The following is an 18,427-nucleotide window of genomic DNA, read 5'->3' as shown; positions in this document are numbered from 1 at the left end:
CTGCCCCGCTGACAAGCCATTTATCATAAAATCATAAGAAACCGTGGTGACACAATGCATTATCAAATCAATCCACTTCTCACTAAATCCCAGGGCTGTTAACATCTGTTTCAAAAACTTCCACTCCATCCGATCATACGCCTTAGCCATATCCAGCTTTAAGGCTCCCCATCCTGCCACACCACACTGTTTCCTACTCAGGTAGTGGCCTACCTCTGCAGCTATCAGTATATTGTCTGTTATTAGTCTATCCGGTATGAAGGCACTCTGAGACTCTGAAATCAAACCCTCCATCAACGGTTTCATTCTGTTTGCTATCACCTTCACCATTATCCTGTACACCACATTACTCAATGCAATTGGCCGCAGGTCTGTCACATATTCAGGCAAGCTTTTCTTTGGGATTAGTACCACATTCGTACTATTAACTTCTTTGGGAATGAACCATTATTCAAACAATTAATAATAAAGGCAGAAACATCACCCCCCACCACATCCCAGAACTTTTGGTAGAAGCCCGGATTCATTTCATCCGGTCCCGGAGATTTATCAGGGAACATATCAAACAACGCACTTTTTACCTCCTCAGCAGTAAAGGGGGCATTCAGCGTGTCATTTTGTGCATGTGTCACTCTGGGTTGTATCAACTCAAATAAATTAGTAGTTACATCCGGAGAATTTCCCGAACTGAAAACCTCATGGAAATAACTCATAACAGTTTGATTCATTGCATTTCCCTCCACCCACACCCCATCAGTAGTTTTAATTCTATTCAATGCATTTTTCTTTCTACGGTCAGAAGCATACCTGTGAAAGAATTTGGTGTTCGCATCCGCCCCTTGTAGCCAATGTTGCTTTGCCCTTTGCTTCCAGAAAGCATCATCCATTGCCTCCAATCTGCACAACTCAGCTTCTAGATGACGAAATTCAGCCAATGAGGCTAAATCCCGCCTCCCCCTCAGTCGGTCCTGCTGTTTGAGCAATCGTTTTATTTGGGCCCCAAACTTATGAAAACGATCACCCCCCAGGCATTTAACATCCTCCCACAAAGCTGGAGACAATCCTGCAAACCCATTACTCTCCCCTCCCCCCAAGCCCTTTCCACCACCTCCCTACACCCCTCATCATGCAGCCAAGCCATTTCAAACCTGAAACTCTTTGGCCCATGTCCCACCCCCCCTATACCATCTCGGATTTCCAGGTACAAAGCCGAATGGTCAGACCTGCGCGTCAGCATGTTTAATACACTGGCCTGTACATTCAAACTCCTCCATGACTCAGTTACCAGCACCTTGTCCAATCTCTCCTCCAACCAGTACACCGTCCCTTCCCTTTTCTTCCACGTATACGGATATCCTTGCATGGGCATCTGAGCCAGTTGGCAATCATCTATGGTTTCCCCAAAACCGCGTAGGAGACCATTCGGATGTGGATTTCCCCCACGCTTCTCACTCTGGAACAACAAATCATTGAAATCACCAATCACAACCCATGGTAGCTGTGATCGGGCCGACAGAGTCCGTAATAAATCCCACGCCTCTTGCCTTCGACTACGCTCCGGATAGCCATAAAATCCAGTCATACGCCATGTCGCACACCCCGGTACTGTCACTTCAATATCCACATAATTCCTTCAGTATCACTCAATTAATTGAATAATATATTACTCATTTGTCTACAATCATCTTTAAAAAATCGATATATAATATAATTTATGTAATTATATTATTACTAAAATAAATAGGAGAAGAAAGGATAAATAATTTAATTGTAATTATTATAAAAATAAATCCAACGATCCATGTTTAACTTAATTACCATAATAATTATTAGTCAATTAGTAATATCAGATTCATTTTCAGCCAATTATTCTTTTTTTTTTCTTCAAACAATTAGTCAATTAGAATATCAAATGTTGTGATATTTTTACCTAATTTTCGTTCCATTTTTAATGATGGTGTAGAATATTATTATTGAAATATTTTAGTTCCATTTTTAATTTACCTTTACTATTATTTAAAATATGAATTTACTATGGATGATGTAGAATATTATTATTGAAATATTTTCGTCTAATTTTTAATTTCCGTTCCATTTTTAATTAAAATGCAATGATCTGATCATTTCTTTTTTCATTTTAGTTAATTACGGATCATTTTTTATTTGCAGTCAATTATTAATATACATTTTCTTTTATATTTTCAGTCAATTAGTAATATCATATTTCTTTAACATAGAATTATAGTACGAATAGGAAAATAGAAAATAATGTATTTTTATTAGAAAGAGATATTTTTTAGGAATTGGGCAAGAATTTAAAGTTCAGGATTTTATTTTTATATATAGTATAGATTAGAATATGAATTGTATTACACTATTTTATAATACAAGAATAGAAATTTTAACCTTGAATTATAGTACGAATATGAAAGTAGAAAACAATATATTTTTTGGGGTAAGAAAACAATATATTTTTATTAGAAAGAGAGATTTTTTAGGAATTGGGCGGGAATTCAAAGTTCAGGATTTTGTTTTTATATATAGTATAGAAGTATATATATATATATATATATATATATATATATATATATATATATATATATATATATATATATAGATTAGAATAGAAATTGTATTATACTATTTTATAATAATATTATAATAGGAATTTTAACATAGAATTATAGTACGAATATGAAAGTAGAAAACAATATATTTTATTAGAAAAAGAGATTTTTTACGAATTTGCCGTGAAGTTAAAAGTTTAGGATTTTGTTATATATATATATATATATATATATATATATATATATATATATATATATATATATATATAATAGATTAGATTAGGAATTGTATTACACTATTTTATAATATTAGAATAAAAATTTTAACATAGAATTATAGTACGAATAGGAAAATAGAAAACAATGTATTTTTATTAGAAAGAGAGATTTTCTAGGAATTGGGCAGGAATTTAAAGTTCAGGATTTTGTTTTTATATATAGTATAGAGTATAGATTAGAATAGGAATTGTATTACACTATTATATAATATTATAATAGAAATTTTAATTTAGAATTATAGTACGAATATGAAAGTAGAAAACAATATATTTTTATTAGATATAGAGATTGTTTAGGAATTAGGCGGGAAGTTAAAGTTTAGGATTTTGTTTTTTGTATATATATATAGTATAGATAGTATAGATTAGAATAGAAATTGTATTACAGTATTTTATAATATTAGAAAATGAATTTTAACATAGAATTATAGTAGGAATATGAAAGTAAAAAATAATATATTTCATTAGAAACAGAGATTTTTTAGGAATTGGTTGGGAAGTTAAAGTTCAGGATTTTATATATATATATATATATATATATATATATATATAGATTAGGAATATGAATTATATTACACTATATTTTATAATAGGATTAATATTTGATGCACCCTCGATGTAGAGATGCTACTTAAATTTTTTTAAGAAGTTCTTTTATTTCTAATTAACAAAAATCATCGAATTTTCTATATCTATCTTAACTGCTAAATCTATTTAAACCCCTAAACTCCTAAATCTATTTATATTTCTTAGAAAACAAAAAAAATACTCCGTATTGCTTTACTAAACACGACAAAACAGAAAATTAAGATAGATTCCTCCGCCCGAGAAGTAAACACTTGACCGGAAACCACCACAATCATCGGCTAGAACCACCGTAAAAATGCCGATTTTCAAGACACCCTTCAATGGCTACTCCGTGAAATTCAGCCCATTCTACGAGAACCAACTGGCCGTGGCAACCGCCCAGAATTTCGGCATCTTAGGGAACGGCCGGGTCCACGTCCTCCAGCTGAACCCCAACGGCCCAATCTCCCAGCTCGCCGCTTTCGACACCGCCGACGGCGTCTACGACGTCTGCTGGTCCGAGGCCCACGACTCCCTAGTCATCGCCGCCACCGGCGACGGCTCCATCAAGCTCTACGACATCGCTCTCCCGCCCACCAACAACCCCGTCCGCTCCTTCCAGGAGCACACCCGAGAAGTCCACGGCGTCGATTACAACACCGTCCGGAAAGATTCGTTCTTGTCGGCTTCTTGGGACGATACGGTGAAGCTCTGGACCGTGGATAGGAATGCTAGCGTTAGGACTTTCAAGGAGCATACTTACTGCGTCTATTCCGCCATGTGGAATCCCAGACACGCCGATGTCTTTGCTTCGGCTTCCGGCGATTCTACTGCCCGTATTTGGGATGTTCGAGAACCAGGTTCTTCATTGCTCTTCTTTAGAGATCACATTCACTTCAATTCTCACTCTCAGTAATCTACTTTTCAATTCTAAATTTAATCATAAATTCTACCTTATTAGAACCATGATTTTCATCAACTTTATTGTTGTTTGCCATTGTTGTTCTTGGAGCTGGGAATGTTATTAAATCCATTATTTCACAGGAAGCTACAAAGGGGATTCTATGATTGCTTAGTAATCTTTTGTTTTTTTTTTGGGGTGACTAGGAAAACCCGCAGCCACTATCCTTGTGACCCTAGCAGGCAAAGAATGCTAAAACAGTATAGGTGACTGGCTCAAACCAAGAAGGCCAATAGGCCGCTCATATTGGGAGTCGAACTTGAAATTTTGCCAACCGTGACCAATTTGGGTGACTAGGAAAACCCGTAGCCACTACTGGATGTTGTGTTTTGGATAAACCTCACCTTGTGACCTTAACTGGCAAAGGATGCTAAAACAGCATAGGTTGCCTATTGATAACCGGCTCAAACCAAGAAGGCCATAGGCCGTTCGTATTGGGACTAGTTTGGGTGACTAGGAAAATTGTAGCCACTACTTGATGTTGTGTTTTGGATAAACCTTACCTTGTGACCCTATCTGGCAAAGGATGCTAAAACAGTATAGATGACCGGCTCAAGTTCAAGAAGGCCAATAGGCTGCTCATATTGGGAGTCGAAATTGGAATCTTGTGTTTATCAAGCAACCGTGACCAATTTGGCTAGGGTTGCCCCATTGCTTAGTAATCTTAATTATCTAGTTGGGAAATGTTTCTAGGTTTACTAGGATAACCAATGCATACTTGTTTTTAGTTAGTTAAATATATGCTAAATTTATTGAAAGAGAGAACTTGGCAACCGCCAATGACTTTGTGATTCTCTTTTTTTTGTTAGTACTACTGACACTGTTACAATGTAGTATATGATCATAGCTACTTTCTCAACCTACTGAAGCACAAAGAGTCAATATTGCCCCCACCGGGGGTCAAACTTATAACCTCCCATTTGGGAGCAAAAAAAAAAAGAGAACCTGGCAACCTGCCAAGTCATAGGAAGTTTCTTTGTTAAATGTTCAATAGTTGTGAGGTTAAACGAATTAGATGGATTGGTGAGACTGCATCTTTTAGCTGGAAGAGAACACATCGAAACGTGGAAAAGTTCTTTAGTTATGTGATAGAAAGTTAACGTCTTTGATTGCTGAATATCTTGCTGTCTAGATTTCAATTACGGAGTAGTAAAACTACTATCTATCATTCAAATTATTTGACATGGATTTTTTGACAGGTTCTACCATGATTCTGCCTGCGCATGAGCACGAAATCCTCTCGTGCGACTGGAACAAGTATGACGATTGTATCATTGCAACTGCCTCGGTTGACAAGTCGATTAAAGTTTGGGATGTGAGGAATTACAGGGTGCCAATAGCGGTGCTTAATGGGCACGGGTATGCAGTTAGGAAAGTGCGATTCTCACCGCATAGAGGAAGTGTACTTTTGTCGTGTTCTTATGATATGACAGTTTGCATGTGGGATTATATGGTGGAAGATGCTCTTATTGGAAGGTACGATCATCATACTGAGTTTGCAGTCGGGGTGGATATGAGTGTTCTTGTGGAAGGTCTTTTGGCGAGCACAGGATGGGATGAACTCGTTTATGTTTGGCAGAATGGAATGGACCCAAGAGCACCTTGACAAGGGAAGTCAATTTTTTTTGTTTTTTTGTTTTTTTTGTTTTTTTGTTTTTTCGTGCTATATTTGTCGTTGAGTTACAAACGAGTTACTTATATATACTTCTTTTCAGCTTCTAATCGTTGAAACAGCTACAATTTTCATATTTCTTGATATAGGCAATACCTGTAGACCAAATACTATAGGTCTTGCTGAAAATATTGTAATAATCAGTTTGTAATGTTAATTACTTCACGATATTCATTTTAGATGTAGGTATTACATTATCTTGTGTTTTGACAGATGACATGACTTCAGCCAAGCACATTACAAATGGTCTTGTTATAAGTGCTTTTTACTATATTTCTGTATATTTGTGTAACAGTCACGTCAGTACCATATTAGGCAATGGTGATAAAATTCTAAACTTGGCCTTGTGTAACAATCACGTCAGTACCATATTGGGTGGCGTTAACAAAATGTTGAACTTAACCTTTCAGGCCGGTCTTGTAATAAAATCTTTATACTATATATCTTTATATTGTGTAATTGTCACCTCGGTACCATATTGGACGACAGTGACAAAATGCGGAACTTGACCTTTTAGGCCAGTCTTGTTATAAGAGTTTTTTACTATATTTCTTTATACTTCTGTAATTGTCACCTTGGTACCACATTGGGCGACGGTGACAAAATGCTGAACTTGCCTTTCAGGCCTCCAATCAGCATTATTTTAGGTGATTTGTTACATGCATGCAGCTGTTAAAGAAGTGTTTGAAACTTATAATTTGAGTTGCAGATATACAAAATTCAATTTTGTGAATGGCAGTGTTGAAAAGTAATCTGTTCAGAAGCCAAAAATCTTAAACATAAAACGCAATATTTACAGATTCCTCAGACAATTCATTTTGTGTTTCATCAAAGATGGGAAGAATCCATTAGTAAACAGTGTACTCAAGTTCAAGCAGGCTTGACAAAACTTGCTGACAGCTAGGCCTTTCATCTGGTCCTGCCCAGCAATCTGGGAACACAAAATCTCTACAATGTAAGACTCAACATAGCCAAAACATGCCTGAAACAAGAGCTATAAAAGAAAGAACACAATTTCAAGAACCTGCTATAAGCTTCCCCACAGGACCTTCAGGGATCGATAGCCGTTTTCCATCATTAGCGACAGCATATACTACCTGGTTTAAGAACACGATAAACTAGTTTACTTAGGCACCAATTATGAGAGGATAGCCTTGGAGTAAATGGTCGTAGGGTAGGAATAGGATCGACTCTTTTATATGTGCACCATGTTAAAAAAGCTCGATTTGGGTCAGGTCTTCTCCCAAGTGGGTGTGACTTGGGCAAAATCTAGAATAATCATGGTTTCTGTAGTTCAAAAGCGGTACAATGGTGAACAATGTTGAAAAAATCGCTAGGCGCCCTCTAGGCGCCTGGGGACCGCCTAGAGCGCCTAGGAGTCCGACCGCCTAGCGCCTAAGCGCCGATTAATCGGCGCAAAGGCGCGATTTTTGCAACACTGATGGTGAATGGTGATTACCTGGACAGATGGTACACCGTCCCATGGCCTGTTGAGTGTGAAGAGCTCCCATATTATAACGCCAAGGCTGAAAATGTCGCATTTTTCTGTGAAGGGTTCATTGCGGATGAGCTCGGGGGCCATCCATTCTGGAGTACCGGCTGCTGAAGAATCTCTCATGGGGGTTGTAGTCAGTAACCTGGAGAGGCCGAAATCACAAATCTTGACTTTCCAGTTTTTATTTACAAGGCAGTTTGCGCTCTTTAGATCCCGGTGGGCAATTTTCATTCGGTGAATGCATATCAAGCCCCTAGCTTATCAGTAAGAAAACATTAAGCAGCAGAATTGCGACAAGACAACATAGATACAACAAAATAGGACGAGCATAAGCCAAAGAACTTCAGCATAGAATAATACTCGTTTAACACGAGCATTTATTAATCGTTGTTTAGTAGATGCACCTGCATATATCGCAAAGCATTTTCAGCCTCCTTCGCCAGCTGAGTTTATTTTTCTGCCCACTCGCATGGATCAGATGATACAGTGATCCCATCTCCATAAATTCAGTTACCATGGATAACCGAGGAGGTTTTGTGCAAGCACCAAGAAACAGAATGACTACACGAGAATACACATTTAGCTAATCATGGTTTCTGTAGTTCAAAAGAGAAAAATTCTCGGGGGGGAAGACGTGGGATCAGTTGTCTTTATATATCTTACGCAGAATGAATAAAATGAATGAGCAGAGTGAATTACCGTTTGGATGGCGAATACGGCTGTTAGATGGACACAAAGGAAAGAAAAGTCAGATAAAAGGAAGTTTTTCTTTTGATCTTTCCAAGTATGAAAGGAAGCAAGAGAGAAAAACATTGACAACAGTTATTTAACTAAACTACCTCAATAAAGATATTTCATTGGCAAAATCTTCAATGTTTTCTGTGCTCAAGTCTTGTTCCAGGTAAACTTTTACTGCAACCTCGATTCCATTCCAAATCCCACGAAAAACTTCTCCGAAAAATCCTATAGAAGGGCAATAGTTTCATTAGTTGAATTTAGGAAAGAATGAAAATCACGTGATTAACGGATGATATAGGGGACTTCGTGTGTAAAGCATACCAATCCCAACGCGTATTCCAATATTTATTTCCGAGAAATCAATATTCCACTCCTCGTATGGTAATAATGGCTTGTTCACAAGTTTTGATGATTCCAGCACTTCATCAAATCTTGAGATCATATCAGGATTTTTGAAAACTCCTGATCCATCGGCCATACCAGGGATCTGATTTTTTATATACTGAGGGGATGAAGGCAACGAGATCGCTTTATGAGAGTTTATTTGCCTTCTCTGAAAATCATATGCTCGGCTACTTCTACCACTATCCTCATCATGCTCATCACGATGGAACCTCAAAGCCTGGCAATTGGTAGTATGTGGTTATAGACAGAGAACGATGAAAACAGATCAGAAAAGCATTAAAAGTGAGTGTATAAATTACTCTAATCTAGAACAGACTGAAAATGAATTGATTAAGAACGGATACAAGTCTACATGAACACCCATATACTATATGCAAGATCGATAGATCCCTAAGAAGCGAGAAATACACAAATGGGCATCAAAGATTGCAGTTGGAGACAAATTTCACAATGTCAAATAAAAAGGTCCTCATATAGTAAAAATTTCAACGAACTTTATTCGATTTCTAAGCATATAAGGATAGTATGAAATCAAAATTCAAAAAGTATTATTACTGGACAATATCAGAGAAATTGATCTATGCTAAACAAAAATAAAAACAAAAACAACATTTCTTTGAAATCTAAAGTGATATGAATTATGATAAGAAGCATTTTAGCAAATTCAAACCAATTTTAATGGGGGAAAAGGATAGGAAAAAAGAAAGATAAAGGAGAAGTGGAGAGATTACAGAATAAGTGGTACATTGCAAAGCTCAAGAAAGTGGCTACTATTATAACAACAGATTAAGAAAGCATCAAGAGAAGAACATACACTTGCGTGATGATCTGAATCATCTCTTTTCCCTGCAAAAAAATCAAGAGTTGAACCGTCTTGTTCCCTTGGTGGTCGGCTTTGTTTGACAGCTTCATTCATTGCTCGCACAGCCCTGCAAGATTTCATTAAAGAATAGTCGCAAAAGAGAATATAATAGCCTATAAATCTGTTGTACACAGAAAAAAAAAAAAGTTAAAATTATTCACTAGCCTAGTAGCCTTTGCAATTTCCTTATCTTTTTGGGGGACGGGGGGAGGGAGGGCCATTACTTCCTATTTTGTTTTATTGTACTAATTTTACGGAATTTCTAATTCTAGTAAATAGCTAATTGTGATAATGTTAAACTGTTTTTTCTCGTGAATGCTTTCTATAATGAATCTCAATGTGGATTCTTCTGTCACGAGTTCAAAGTGAGTTGTCAAAGCAGAACTACGTTGTCACTCACGCAGGTCACGCAATGTCACAGGTAAGAAATACAAACACTAGATATAAGCAAAATGACTTGCAAAACGCATCATTAAAGCTATTAATTAACAAGTTCCTCTACAAACTAGTATTAACCAAAACATTATAATTTTTCATCAGATTTTCAATACAAAGATTAATTTTTGTATCCCTCACGCAATGCAAGGGCTGCACACATGTTATGCTAACTACATAAAGGAAAATTATGTGCTAAAGAACCATAAGTGTTTTACTTTTGGAACAAAAAAAAAAAAAAAAAGAGCCCTGATCAACCTTACAATATTATCACTGATCTCTGGAATCATGCTAACGCTTCGTCGTCTTCTTCTACGAGCTTCTATTGGTGATGCACCAGCAGATCTGCAACCATAATTCCATATATGTAAGGTTATTGTTATCGCAAATGCATCAAAAACAAAAACAAAAAAAATAAAAAATAAAAAACAAAAAACAAAAAAGAGAATAATTCCCCTTCCGTTGGCTACATTCTACTAGATTTTCCTTTTTGAGAATATGTTGCTTTGACTTAATTTATTCTCTGACTTATGGTCATTGTTCATAAAAGTGCACGAAGGAGAATAAATTACAAACGGAATGCAAATTAGTTTTAAGAAATAAAATCTAAAAGCATACTGTAGCTCAATAAAATAACCAACAATGGCATTCACCTCTATTTATGAGATTTAGAGAAACCTCCCATTCACTCATGGAGTAAGATATATGCATTGAATGCTAACTCTATAAACATATCTTTACTCAACAAAGTTTCTTCCTCCCCAACAGGCAATTAAGGAATAATTCAAATTAGAAGATAAAACTCCAATCGTTATACCGTGCACTATGGTGCACATAGCACTGTGTGCCCCGCGCCTCTCAAAACGACGTCGTTTTGTTAAGTTGTTTAAAAAAAATCCTTTGTTTCGAATGCACATAAACTCATAACAGAATACACATAATCTAACATAATACATAATACACATAAACTCTTAACATAATACACATAAACTATAAAATAATACACATAAACTCATAACATAATACACATAAACTCATAACAGAATACACATAAACTCATAACACAATACACATAAACTTTTAACTGAATACACATAATGGGGTTTGGTTAACATAATACACATAAACTCTTAACTGAATACACATAAAATCGTAACACAATACACATAAACTTTTTATTGAATACACATAATGAGGTTTGGTCTGTTCGGACGGACGGAGTGACGTTAGCAAGAAACGCGCACGTTTTGTGCCTGGGCGCACATTGCTATGTGTGCCGTGGTGCACGATATAAATTGCCATAAAACTCTATTACAAAAGATAACAAACAAACCTTGGTGCACTTGTGTCATCACTAAATCCTTTTGCAGTATATTTTTGACCCCCAAGAACAGATCTTCTGTGTCCTCGAAACAGAGGATGCTCTGGACTAGAAAAACATTTAATAATTTAACTGATCAAATGAATATTCTGGGAACAAGGTACACTTTCATCCAAAAATACAGCAATGATAGTCAACCTTGTAAAAGGTGACCACAACTCATATTTAAAGTGATGTGCAGTGTCTGTTTCGCAGACCTTATTTTAATAGCTTATTTTCCTATAGTTTAGGTAAGCTACATAATCATTAATTGGAACATAAAGAATCCACTTATCATTTAGTTACTAAGATATAAGATGTAAATGGTTTATACTAGCTTACAACTTTACGAGCTGATTTAAGTTATAACCTACATATTGCGTACTGTAAACCTTACTCTATAGTTCAGCATATAAAAACTATAAGCTGATAAGTTCTGATTCAACATTTCAAAGTAACAAAAAAATTCATGAACCTCGCATAAAATATAGAAGGCCTACTAATTACACCTTGGATTGGTGGCCCAATGTTCAGATATGATTTTCTTCCTATCGTGCCACCAAAATGAATCGGCAACATCTGGTTCAGTTTGTGATGAGCTGAATAATTGAGAAACAATAAGGAATAAGCATAAGAAAGATCTCAGTTATACAGAAAAACAGTATTCCATATCATATTTAGAGCAAAAATTAAACTGATTGATTCCACTTTCAATGTATTGTTCATATAGAAAGAGTAACAATACTCATCAATCATAGACTTTGATCGTAACCTTCTGTTCCTTAGAGATGGGATGGACACAGTAGTTGATGCTTCTAGTTTATGCTGATATGAGGGTCGAATGCTCTCTCCAGAGGAAATTCTGTAATGAAATGGACAGAAGAATTTGATTCAGAACAAATTTACAATTTCCATCACGTAATTAACATTACTAAAAGAAGAATGGATTTGAAACAAACATCAAATAAATTCATCTCATGAAAAAAGACAAGCAGAACATTTATGTCTTACCCTTCAATGCCTAGTTGGTCTGAGACAAGACAGATCGGACTGTTGGGTTCAATAGGAGAAGAATCACTTTCAGCAGAATAGATATCACGACTGGCACGTATGTGAGGGAGAAAAAGTGCCTGTGATGTATAAGGTATCAATTTTCCTGGAGAACGCAAAAGATCAACCAGGAATTCCACTGAATTCAGAACCACTGTCACGCATATGTGCTCATATGAGTCATCACGCTTGATTACTCCTTCCCTAGGTGGACCCTAAGAACAAGAGAACTTTAGAGGAGCTGGACAATCCATGTAAAAAAGGTAGCATCGATGAATTAAGGAAAGAACAGCAGGCTGACCCTAACAAAGAGAAAACTTACCACAATTAGCTTACACTCAAAGCCTACAGTATCTGCAAGGACTTTGAATAAAATTGCCTGGTAATGGCAGGGCTTACTCTTCATTTGACAGAGCATATGGATACCTTGATTGCCCAGAGCATGAGAGACCTCCTCAAGTGCATTTGTTCTGTACTTTGGACGTTTATAAAAATCACAAACCTATAGATGATGATGTCCAGTCAAAAACAGACAATATGGTATTTCACAAATGCATTAACTTTCCTGCTGAAGACTCTTTCAAAAGAATGTTAAATCTGCATGGAGTAGACGTCTTTTAAAAGTCAAGCCTTTTCCTTGACTAAATATTCGAGGGAAAAGGAAAGCAATACCCACACTTAGCTAAATTTCGCTACACCCATAATGTATTCAGTCAATTAAACATGCACACTTACATATACATCAGAGGCATAAAACAAAATTGTGAAGTAAAAATTCACTACTTCTCAAGAAAAGGAATAATACAGTGGGGACATTTGAAATGCATCAAAACCTCATCTGTCCACATGGTTCTCTGTAGGTCAGAGAAAAACCTAAAGGAAGCAACTAAAGAACTTTCTGCCTCTGGGACCAAGCAACACGAATCACCAGGAATTCACAATCGCAAGATAGAAAAAAGAGAACAGAACTTGCATGGCACTACATGTCTACATGACACAACAGGTGCCAGGTATTTATGTGTTTTTTGTTCTTGTTTATGAAATTTTGAAAACATAATATTTCCAAATCTTAGAGATCCAGAACACTTTCTGATGTTCACACTAGTAATCGAACTCTCAGGAATAGAAATTTTCTTAAAACTAGCTGTATATAAACAATTTTCTAAGTCAGTCACATTGACAGTTAATATATATGTTTAGTCATTTTTCTTTAGAAAATTTGACTATTTTGAAACTAGTTTGATAAAATCTTCAAAAGATTAACAGCTCATTTGTTCTGTGACTTCTGTCAAGTGTAAAGCATGGTCAAAATTAGGGTGAATGCAACTTAGAGCATCCTCAATAGGCATGGATTTTAGGAGTTTTTGCAGAGGTGACTAGGAGAGAACATGGGAGAGAGAAGGGAAAAAAAAAAAAAAACTGCAAATGAAATAACGCGCCCGGCTGGGCGCTTCTGGTGCGCATAACGCGCACCAGGGAGCAGTTTCACTGATTTGGTGGGGTCCACACATCTGACAAAAACCAAGGTCTTCCTGCAAAGACCTCAATTATTCTCTCTCGTCCACATAGGATTACATTTCCTCAAAAATCACCCCAAAGTCTCTATTGGGGATGCTCTTATTAATGTTAACGGGGATGCTCTTATTAATGTTAACAGGGATGCTATTATCTATGTTGAGTTCAATAAAAGGGAAAATAACACATAAAAGTCAACAGACCATTATAAGTGTGTCACGTAACAACTAGCACAAAAAGGTCAAAGTTTACATTGGGGTGGGGGTTAATAGTAACCAGAGAACATACCAATTCAGCTATCTTCTTTATCACTGCAGCAGGACTTGAACTCAATCCTTTTACTAAAGTAAGAGTTAGTTGCTTAATCATGGAAAGTTTCTTATCTTTGAGTGTATCAACAAGAATAACATTAGGTCTGAGACCCTCTGCATCCAAAGCAAAAAGGTCTTCTAAAGATGGGATAGTGTCAAAAAGCTCCTTGAATCTTCTTTCCTACAAAAGTTGAGTAACATTGAAGCAAGTCTGAATCCACAAGAATAATTTATTACCAAACCAAGAAAGACATAGGAACACAAATTGACGTCATGAAATTAATCATAAAATAGTAGTTGATCAAAATCTGATGATGCCAAAAACTAAGCATGAAAATTTTGAATGGTGCATCTAGTTATTGAACTTATTACATTCTTCCCATCCTTGTCATGCTAGTTCAAATTAACAAAGCCTCATTCCAGAGATATAAAATTGAAGGTATGAATAATTGTCATGCTACTGACCGGAATGACAAAATAAAAACCATCAGGAATTGGTTCAGCAAGTTCTCCAGTTTCCCACAGAATCTGTGAGGCTCTCTCTGCTGCCGAACTCTCTAGCTCATGTTTGTTTGTTAATCCTTTTGAAGTTGAGGTTTCAGCAGAAGAAACAACAGAAACTGACTGTAATTTTTCCATAAAATCAGCTGGCCACCATGGAGCATCAGAATTTGATGCCTCAGATGGCCCAGTATCATCTCTTGGTTCCTCCATCTCAATGAAGATTCAAGATAAAATATCATATTGCACCATTTCTAATCTCAAGAAAATGATTTTGCACAAAGTTGAAAATCTCCACAGGTTCAAACAAAAATTTGCTTGTAGTTCACCAAGATTGAGAACTTCATGACCTACAAAATTGCATGCCAGAAATTAAAACGTGCACATAATTTTCACAGCACTTGAACATATGTAGTCCTACTGTAATGGATGTTCATAATTAAATCCTAGGATGGTAAAAGCCATTATGATGAAATGCACGATGTGAAATATATAAGAAATAAGATGAGATGGATGAACCAAAAATGCCCAGAAGTAGTGTATAGTCCTCAAATATACCACAAGAAGTTCAATCCAAATTATTGAACCATTTAAGAGATGTAAAAACCAGATTGTATAATTTGGTTTCACTATGGAAGCTGCTAGCAGCAGAATTCAATAGATTAATTAGCAACCCAGCCATTCTTGCCCATGACAGTGGAATGAGCTTTATAATTTGAAATGGGGGAAATAAGATTTTTCAACTGATATGTAAAACCCAAAAGATGCAAATAATACTATTTAGTAGTGACTTTACTGGATCATGAACTAAGACCAGCAGCAGCATCATTGCCAAATGGAAGCACAGGAAAAAAAAAAAAAAAAAGTATCAAAAGGCAGTTAAAAGAGCATCACTTCATGCTTTTCATAGGATAATGTATTATTTCCATAAAACCATATATAGTTCTAGTGACTTCCAGGCTTCCAGCGATACAAGTTCCACCTGTTACTTCATTTGATTAAAATAACCGCTTTTTATTTCCTTGAAACTGCATTTTCATTTTTTTTTTCCCTATTTTATCCTCCAAGTATAATATACCATGTTTTTGGAGTGACGGAGGGAAACCTGCAACCACTACCTGAGGGTATGCACTGGGCTGCCTTGTGACCCTAGCCGGCAAAGGACCACAAGGATGTAAACCGGCCTAGGTTGCCCATAGCTGACTGGCTCAAACCAAGAAGGCTGGGATTCGAACTAGTGACCTTGTGGTTACAAGTTTGTATTCTTAGCCAACTTGGCTAGGTTACTACCTATAATATACCATGTTGATACTACACAAACAGTGAATAACTTGACAGTCACATCCACAACCACAGTAACTGATTCAATTAAACCAAACAACATGCTTACTGATCTTAGTATCTTACAGGTATAATTATGAACCATTGAACCCTTAAGCAAAGTTATGTAATATTGTATACCACACCCTGTTCATCACAATTGAACCTAAAGGTTAACAAGTAAAAGAATTGAAAACTCAAAACCTATTCCTAGAAAATTGAAGTCCCATAAAAGCCAACTATGAACTAACCAACAAATTCCTTTAAATTCTTGAATAAAGCTTAGAGTCTTTGAAAGCTCAAAGAAGCATTTCACTAGTAATTGCACACATAATGCAGAAAAAAACCCATTATTTTCAGCTGCACAAGTACTCCTATTACTAAAACAGAGCTTTTCAGTATCCTGAATCCTGAATCCTGATACCTAGTTCCTAATATTGATTTAGAACCCGGAGGTTATTGCTAATCCTGAAGCAAATCATCCAATACAGACCTCCAATCAAGCTTAGAAATGCGCTAAGCATCTATGAGGCGTTCAAGTCTGAACAAAAGTATCAAATTCAAATGTATTCCCAAATGTATAATGTCAGTGAAAAGGGAAATAAAAATGAAGGAAACTGAACCACACATTTATTTATTTATACAATATAAATGGCTAGAAGCTCAGATTCAATCATTCTAAAACTGGGCATTCAAGAAAGAAGAAATCAAACACCATTACATGGCTCTCTGATTGTACGGTTCCGCAGCGAAAACACAGCCATGGGTGTAAATCATATCGCGAGCGAAAACTGCAAATGCAAGTACTGGGATGATTGGAAAGAGAGAGAGAGAAAGAGAGAGAGTACCGGAAAACGCGAATCCTTGAATGGGCTCTTCGAATCACAACACGTGAATCTGAATCTGAGTACGCTGACTTTTCTTCCTTTTTCATGCATTATCTGCAGCTTTAAATCTACAGTTGCATTATATGTAAATGCAATTTCCTCGTGGGGTGTGATAAGAGTGAAAAGCAGAGGATTCTTACGCGATCGAAAACGCCAAAGTCGGGTCCCATGCAATATTGGGTAAGCAAAGTGATATGCCAAAAGAGATTGGCCAGAAAATGTTTGGTGTATATTTAGGAAGAAACCAAGTACTCTTACTTTTTTTTTTTTTTTTGAAAAGAAGTACTCTTATTACTCTGCTCCCCTATTTGAAGTTTGGATAAAAATAAATACATAAATAAATTGATAGATATAATTGTCTTAGGATGTTGGTGTGTATATGATCAGTAGGTATATCGTCGCTGGTGCATATGCATCGCGGTTAAAACGGCGTTGTTTCTTTAAGTAAGAAACGGTACACCGTTACTATTAACGGAGTCTGCATTTTTTGATGTGTTAATTAGCAATTGAAATTACCGTGTATCTAAACTGACACTACAGTGTATCTAAATCGACATTGCCTCACGTATTATTTTATATATTATCAAATGAAACTGCAGTTATATCAAAATGATACTGTAGTTGTTGTGAAATGAAATTGCAGTTTATATAAAATGAAACTGAATAACATAGTTACTTTTTTGCGGAACGGCGCGAAACGGGTATCGTTTCTTTTCATTAAACAAAACGATGTCGTTTTAAAGATTGGTGCATAATCGATTATGCACTGCGGTGCACGATATAATTTGCCATATATGATGGGGTTAGGATATACTCCAATATAGAAGCTATATAATTGGAATCAAATGAGAACAATCCTTAAGTGAAAACTTCGAACAAATTTGATATATCTATTTAGAATGATCAACGTTTGAAATTTAATATAAAAAAATATACATGGTGACATTTCTATTATTTTTTGTAATTACGATTGTGCATTTCATGGAAAGGTCACTACATGCCATCTGAGCACCAGGTGTTCGGCGCATCTAGAAGGTTATTCTCATAAAAAATAGATCTGTTGTTTTACTTCCCTTCGCTTTTCTTCCTCCCCCAATCTACCCACCACAAATCCACCCCCAGCTCGCCCTCACCCTCTTCTCGCTACCGCACATCGCCGCCCAATGCGACACCTACGACGACACATGCGACGATAGCCTCGCCTATTCCTGTCACCTTTGCAACTTCCACCTCCAGTCCCATTGTGCTCGCTCGCTTACAAAGGAGCTGAGTTTATTCTCACATGAACCCTCCTCCACCCCCACAGGGCACACACACATATATATCGGTTGTTATATCGTGCACCAACGGCACCGTTAATTTTAACGGAGTGTGTATTTTTTTGTATGTTAATTACCAACTGACACTATAGTATATCTAAATCGACACTGCCTCACGTATTATTTTTATATTATCAAATGAAACTGCAGTTATATCAAAATGATACTGTTGTTGTGGTGAAAT

At 36.3% G+C, this 18,427-nt stretch overlaps 2 protein-coding genes across 4 annotated transcripts; one reads left to right on the top strand and one right to left on the bottom strand.

The window, feature by feature from the left end:
- The first annotated feature begins 3,605 nt into the window (after nt 1–3,605).
- On the top strand, nt 3,606–6,095 carry LOC109171350 (peroxisome biogenesis protein 7). The gene is made up of 2 exons (XM_019320432.1): nt 3,606–4,272; nt 5,573–6,095. The coding sequence occupies exons 1-2, from the start codon at nt 3,729–3,731 to the stop codon at nt 5,977–5,979; spliced, it is 951 nt and encodes a 316-aa protein (XP_019175977.1). The 5' UTR covers nt 3,606–3,728; the 3' UTR covers nt 5,980–6,095.
- A 620-nt stretch (nt 6,096–6,715) lies between these two features.
- On the bottom strand, nt 6,716–17,102 carry LOC109171348 (serine/threonine-protein kinase EDR1-like). 3 transcript variants are annotated; one of them, XM_019320429.1, is made up of 17 exons: nt 16,886–17,096; nt 14,682–15,067; nt 14,194–14,397; nt 12,713–12,892; nt 12,352–12,605; nt 12,113–12,202; nt 11,850–11,939; nt 11,314–11,409; nt 10,239–10,325; nt 9,498–9,612; nt 8,600–8,900; nt 8,380–8,503; nt 8,240–8,259; nt 7,945–8,101; nt 7,505–7,793; nt 7,070–7,142; nt 6,716–6,976 (listed from the first exon to the last, which is right to left on the bottom strand). In XM_019320429.1, the coding sequence occupies exons 2-17, from the start codon at nt 14,928–14,930 to the stop codon at nt 6,894–6,896; spliced, it is 2,412 nt and encodes an 803-aa protein (XP_019175974.1). In that variant the 5' UTR covers nt 14,931–15,067; nt 16,886–17,096; the 3' UTR covers nt 6,716–6,893. The 3 variants fall into 3 exon arrangements, with proteins under 3 accessions (XP_019175974.1, XP_019175975.1, XP_019175976.1); XM_019320430.1 differs by lacking the exon at nt 16,886–17,096 and adding an exon at nt 16,759–16,845; XM_019320431.1 differs by lacking the exons at nt 6,716–6,976; nt 7,070–7,142 and having other exon boundaries at nt 7,694–7,797; nt 16,886–17,102.
- Between the last annotated feature and the right edge of the window lie 1,325 nt (nt 17,103–18,427).

This window comes from Ipomoea nil, unplaced genomic scaffold (genome assembly GCF_001879475.1).
Source record: "Ipomoea nil cultivar Tokyo-kokei standard unplaced genomic scaffold, Asagao_1.1 scaffold0317, whole genome shotgun sequence".
NCBI classification, from domain to species: Eukaryota; Viridiplantae; Streptophyta; class Magnoliopsida; order Solanales; family Convolvulaceae; genus Ipomoea; species Ipomoea nil.
Note: the sequence above shows the minus strand (reverse complement) of the source record. Positions and strands in the feature narration are given on the sequence as shown.